Source organism: Leucopleurus acutus, assembly GCF_964270905.1.
Source record: "Leucopleurus acutus genome assembly, chromosome: 1".
NCBI classification, from domain to species: domain Eukaryota; kingdom Metazoa; phylum Chordata; class Mammalia; order Artiodactyla; family Delphinidae; genus Leucopleurus; species Leucopleurus acutus.
The window spans coordinates 84662145-84668538 of NC_139142.1; the positions used below are offsets into that span (position 1 = coordinate 84662145).

Genomic DNA, 6394 nt, shown 5'->3' on the forward strand with positions numbered 1-6394 from the left:
AGCAGCCTTCTATTACCCAGAATTAATTATCTATTGCCCAGGAATCATCATCTCCATTTTACAGATGGAGTGCAGTAAAGTTAGGTGACACAGCCAAGGCCACACAGCGAGGAAGGGGTAGAGACAGCCTTCAAACTCGGGTGTGTCTGACTCCGGAGCTCACGTTCACCCCACCTCTCCTCGATGCCACCTTCCCTTTGATACCAACCTTTGCGAGTCTCCTCTGGACAGTCTGCCCCTGGTGCAGGTGGGAGAAGTGGTGGTAGTAGAAGGAGACGTGAGTCATGATGGAGTGCTCATCGGGCTGTAGGGCCACCACGTCCTCGGGGTCCAGCAGCTGAGCGATGCCCAGCTCCTGCTCAGCCACACGGAAAGCACAGCGGAGGTGGTGCAGTGGGCGGTCGGGATGCAGGGAGCCGTAGTGAAGCAGACCTGGCCTGGGCAGAGAGCAGGCAGGGCTCTTTAGCCGAGTCAGTGACTTGGCTTTAACTGGACTTGTTAAAAAGGCAAACCAGCTCCTATTGGTCATTCATACCTTGCACTGCATTAGTTTTCCCCTGATGATTATCTGAGACCCCGGCTGAAGGAACAGGGCTGGGAGAGGGGAGGATTAATTTTGCTCAGGGGTCAGGCTCCTGGGTAGGGGAGGAAGCTCCAAAAGGTCAGGTGCTTGCCAGGGAGAGGACAGGGGCACAGAGAATGGAGGAGGGCAGGGTCAAAGGCAAACCTGGCCAATTCCATGGAAGCGGGTAGGGGTATCACAGACCGGGGCCTCAGCTGTTAGCTGCCTTTATCTCTGTGCCCAGCGCAGGGGCCAGAGGGACATGGGAGAATGGGTGGGTTGAGGACCCAAGTCCTGGAGCAGTTGGCTCAGTGGGTAGAGGCCTCCCAGAAGGAAGCCAAGGGCTGCCTCAGGCCAGGCCAGGGTCCAGAGGCGCTGGGGCCCCTCCCTCATGCACAGCTGTGGGCGTGGATGAGGGCACTGAAGCCGAGCCCATCACTCCAGCTGCGGGAGAAGTCAGTGACATTGGCGTTGGCGTAGCCGGCCGTCTTCCGCTGGCACCAGAGCAGCAGAGCCTCCTTGGCAGACAGCAGGGCTGTGCTGGCCCCAAACTCCTCCTGGAAGGACAGGACAGCGGGTCACCATGCAGGGACAGGTGGGGTGGGGCAGCAGAGCCCGCAGGCCGTGGGAGAGGCAGGCTGGGCACGCTGTGATACTGCTCTCCCACCCGGAGCATCTGACTGTACTCGCTTTCACTCGTGCTGGGGAGGGAATGGGGGTGCGAGAGAAAGATTGTCCTTACAAAGAAGCGGAGTGCTTGAAACCTGTCACCTCTGAGCAGCTGGCTTTGAGTCGCAACTGGTGACAAGAGCAGCAGTAAGTCCCGTTTCTCCAGCCTTTCTGATGGGCCAGGCACTGTGCTAACCTACCCTGGGCTGCACAGAATTGAGTCTGGGCTTCATTAGACCGGCTCCTGGTCAACACGGGTTTTCTGCCAACCAGCCACTGGCCTGCACACGTGGCTCTCCACCCAGCACAGCCTCAGAGGTAGGCGCTATTAGTATTTACATTCTAAGGATGGCATATGAGGTGCAGTGAGAGAGGTCAGGAAGTTGCCCTGGGTTCCCCACTGATAGGGAAGGGTCTCTCTTGACCCAGAAACATCTGACAGAGCCCATCTCTGACATGGGGAGCCCACCTGTCTGCCCCCACAATGCCTCATGCGACGGCTTCTTCAGACTGGGAAATGACCATCTATAACTGGTTTCAGTCTCCTGGATACTTTCCTTTATTCTGCTACTCTCGGCTTCCACCTGGCCCCACTCCCATCCGCATCCCTCTTCCACTCGGTGCTCCTTTCCCTTCTCCTTCCTGGCTCCACTTCTTTCCCTGCCTTCCATTCCTTGTCCCTGTCCTGCCCTCAGTGGTCCTCCCCTTCCATCCACTCCCTCCCTGGCCCCTCACACCCCAGAGTCCCCATCTCCTTTCCCCTTGACTCTTCCTCTCCTTTTCTCCCCTCTACCAACTCCTGTTTATAAACTCAGAATGTTAAAGCACAGCAGGCTGCATTTCCTGCCCTGCCCTTTGGGCCCCGGAGCTTGGGTAGGAAGGACAAGTGAGCAGCAGCGCGGGGGAGGGGAGGGGGAAAGAGCTTCAGGGCCTGGAGCTGGGCTCTGCCACAGCCAGGCCAGGTCCAGACATCCTGAGTGGCTGGGCTAGGCTAGCAGACAAGAACCAGGAGAGATTCTGGGGGGAGCATGTGCGTGTGTGAGGTCAGCCTGGTGCCAGACATGTCTGAGTTTTGCAGGGAGCAGAGCCTGAGCTGGCGGTGGACCAGAGAGCCAGTTGGCTGGTTGGTGGCCAGTCAGGGGATGATGCGGACTTGCTGCTCCTAAGGGAAAGGGTGGCAGGGGCACCTGGAACTGGCCTTGGGGGCGGGGGAGGGGAGTGTGGCTTCCTGGAAGGGCTTGAGGTCAGTTAGAAATTCATCCATCCATTCATTCGCCACATACACGCTAGGCTCTGGGGATGTAGGCAGGCAAGGCCCCTGCTCTCCTGGGGCTCACAGTTCCCTCATGAGTATAAAGGACCCTCCTGGATTTGAGCCAAATCTCTGGCTTCTTTTCATTAGGATTTCATTCTCCAGGTTTGCGTTCCTAACCTACTAGCATCAAGTTTTAGATGGGGTTTTAGAAACTATGAAAATTGACAAATATAAGGGCTTTATGTGTTTACTCTTTCTGATCCAGCTGTGGGAAAACAAGAGGGAGAATGGAGGAAGATGGGGGACTATCTCTTTGGTTTTCAGGATCCTGGGGATTTGGAAACCTCCAGGGCTGGGGCTCCCTCTATATGTTTAATTTCCTCCAACAATACATTAAGGGGTAATGAAAGTTACAGGATTTCAATGCCCTGTAACAAATCGGGGGTGAAAGATGGGTGGTGGGCAGGTACCTTGACCCCCTCACTAGTGAATGACTCGTCCCAGATCAGGCTCGAAGCCTGGGAATCTAGTTCTCACTTCAGCATATCACCGTCTCTCTGACATTCTGACATCTTTGCCCGTGGTTGATGAGTGAATAGTAGTTGTGTGGATGCCAAGGATCCGTTATGGGGATCCTAACAGTTGGGTGCAACTGCTCTGTCCCCAGGGCCCTGAGGTGAGGCCAGGGCTGGGCACTGGGGGCTGAGACATACCCTGTCCAGGGAGATGTGGGCAATCTGGAAACACAGAATGATGACCCAGATGAGTCCCAGGATGAGCATCTGGTCTCCATCCACGATGTTCTCTGGCTCAATGAGGGGTACTGGCACCTGTGGGCAAAGTTGACCGGGCTCAGCTGCAAAGCCCATATACCAGAGAAGACTCATAGTAACCAAGTGTCCAGGGGGCTGGCTGCTGGATGGGAGGGTTCTGGAGTCTGTCCTGCCCTAGGAGATCCCCAGGGGAGAGGCAGGCAGGCACAAGGCCAGGCAAGTAAAGTGTTTCTAAGTGGTTGGGGCTTTGGTCCCAAGCCCCCTTAGGGACAGCCCCAACATGGTGAACTGGGCTGGACCACAGGAGCAGGAGGACTCCCCATGCATGGGCTACAGGTAAACCCGGGCCAGGATCAGTGGTTCAGCTACGGAGGTTGAAATGAAGAGTCGTAAAAGTCAATGTATGAGCTCAATAGACAGCATCGACTGTCTGCCTCCACCTCCCAGGGCATCTGGGGATCTCCAGTGAGTGCTTGGGTCCCTGGCTCACATTTGAATCTCAGCCTTCTTCATCAGTGTTCCATCTCCTGTTAAACATTCAGATTCCCAAGCTCCACCCAATGAGACTCTCTTGGACCAGGGCCCAGGAATTTGTATTTGGACAAACACCTCAGTGGGTCTTAGGTGCACTAATGTTGAGAACCTGCTGACCTAGATTTTGCCACTTGGACAGGAAGGGTTGACTCAAGGAGAGAAAGGAACAGAATAAACATGAAAGTCGCATGTGGCTTGGGCCCCTTCACCCTCTGGCTCCATCCTCCTCTTCCGGACCCCATGGCTCTAAGACCCATGGGATTCTTGCAGTTTCCTGAGATTCTAAGCTCAGGCCTTGGGGCTTTTGTACTGGCTATCCCTGCTGTCTGAAAATATTATTCCCCAAGGGAGTCCCATGGCTATTTCCTTCTCTTGCTTTAAGTCTTCACTCAAACGCTACTCTCTCATTGAGGCCTACCCTGGCCACCTTTTAAAAAATCTTCCCGATTTTGTGCTTAGCGACGTCGTGGTAGGGGTATGAAGGCCTCGGAAATCAGCAAATGCTACAAACCAGGGATTTCATCTGCCTCCTTCCCCTCAACTCCCCAGCCCAGATAGCTGATTGTTAAACATTTACCAGCATATTGCTGATCTGGGCTCAAATAAACTGTCTCCCCTGAAACTGTAGGGCCCCCATGCTCAGGTCTGGGCTTTGTGACATGCAGTACCCAGCACAGGGCAAGGGCTCCAGAAATGAGTGCACCCCACATTCTGCTACTTATTAACTGTGTGCTGGGGGCCAAAGTTTGACCATAGCTGCCTCATATATATGGTGGAGACAAGGCTGTCACCTTCATAGGTTACGTATCAGTGACATGCTGTGTCTCTAAGCTTGAGGGGAGCTGCATAGCCTCTGACAAGGGCTGTGGGGCTTGCACCCTCCCCAGGTTCCCAAGAGGAGGTGGCTGGCTCTCAGAACATTGTCCCTGGGACCAAGTAGGGCCTGGCACTGTGTGGCTGGCAGCTTTCTGCTCTTCTGTGCACCCAGGGACCGCAGTGCTCCTGTCTGTTGCTTTGGCTTCTCACCTTCCTGGCCTCCCTTCAGCAGGCCAGGCTCGCAGGGGGCTGGCTGTGACCTCCATTCCAGGACTTAGGCTCAGCCCAGCCAGTCCCACCTGGGGCAGCCACCTCGTGATTTAGTACCTGAGGCCAGGAGCCCTTGGGCCTCCCAATTCCTGCTTCTCAATATAAATGACCCCATGCACAGCCCCCTGACACTGGCCGTGAGGGTCCCTCTGTGTCCCTGGAGCCCCTGTCTCCTTTTAGAGACTATTTCTTTGGCCTGTCCCTTTCTCTCAGGGTCCCTCCTGTTTGCTTAGGTCCCTCCCTGCTGTCTGGTCCAGCTTCTCCAAGGTAGCCCTGCATCTCCTCCCTCCATTGCCTGGCTCAGTGTCCGAGGCTCTTCCCCTGTGCCTGACCTTCCCTCACCCCTAGGGCCCCCTATCCAGGATCTGCTGGCCAGTTGACTGTGGGTCTGCCTAGTAAATAATTTTTCTTATTTATGAAAAGAGAAGGCTAAGAGTGCACTGAATCTTTCAGCTTAGACTCCACAATCTCTCATTACAGTCAATGTCATATTCCATTTCTACCCACTGGGGACGATGGCTGTTCCACTTCAGCCAGTGGGTGTTCTCTAAACTGTGAGAACTGTGCAAGGAAGGGCTTTGCTTCCCGGACCTCTGCATCGCAGCTGCTCCTCCTGGATCCCGGCTCCAGATCCTCTGCTCTGCCCTGTGGCCAGCCCAGGAAAGATGATCTAGTCACCCAGCCTGTCCCTGCTGCCCACCCCAGCACCACGCCCAGAAGCCCTCTCCCCAGTGCCCACCTTGGCCCTGAGGAAGGCCAGAGCTCGGGTGCTGTTCTCTAGGAAGTGTATGCGCATGTGGCCCCGGCTGGGGGGTGGCAGGACCTCCCCCGAGATGAGCTCCAGAAGCCGCAGCAGGTGGGTACCATCAGCCAGCTCTGTGTACAGGTTCTGGATCTTGATGCCCACCTGGGCGTGGAGCAGGCATGGGAGAGGATGGAGAAGGCACAGGGTCAGCCTAACCGCACCTGTCTGCCCCATTCCTGGACCTGGGCTATGCAGCCCAGAGCATCTGCCTTGAGGAAGCACCATTGGCCTCAGCTGTGCTTCGGGGTCGAAAGAAGGGGCCTCAGCCAGATGACCTCATAGTCGGTCCCCCAGGGTCCACTGGCCAGGGAGCCGGGGGGACAGTAGAGATGGGCTGTGGGGCACGCCCAGCTACACTCACCCGGCCGTGCTGGAAGATACTGTTGATCCACTTGGTGAAGTCTTCTCCTGCATCCGCAACGTGATGTGCCTGCAGCTTGCCAATGTGGCCCATCTCATACGCAGAGTCCATGGTGGGACTGGACTGGGAGAGCGGTCCAGGGCTCTGCCCCTGGCCTCCTGCTTCACGTGCCTGTAGCCCCAAGGAGCTGCTGGGGCTTGTGGGGCTGACCAGCCATCAGGCCTGGAGCTCTCTGGGGATGAGGGGCCACTGGACATTTCCCTAAGCTGGGGACGTTGGGGGCATGGAGGTTGGGGGAGGACTGTGGATACTGATGACTCCCTGGGAGTGGGGGCCCCTCCGTGCCAGA

General features: G+C 56.2%; 1 protein-coding gene across 1 annotated transcript in view; it reads right to left on the bottom strand.

Moving 5' to 3' along the window:
- SPTBN5 (spectrin beta, non-erythrocytic 5) overlaps positions 1 to 6156 on the bottom strand; it is a gene marked incomplete at its 5' end in the record, with an annotated part of 42956 nt that extends 36800 nt beyond the window's left edge. Inside the window, 5 exon segments of the mRNA XM_082850303.1 lie at positions 209 to 432; positions 960 to 1119; positions 3200 to 3316; positions 5619 to 5786; positions 6046 to 6156. Coding sequence (XP_082706429.1) covers positions 209 to 432; positions 960 to 1119; positions 3200 to 3316; positions 5619 to 5786; positions 6046 to 6156 — 780 coding nt within the window.
- Positions 6157 to 6394: the final 238 nt, after the last annotated feature.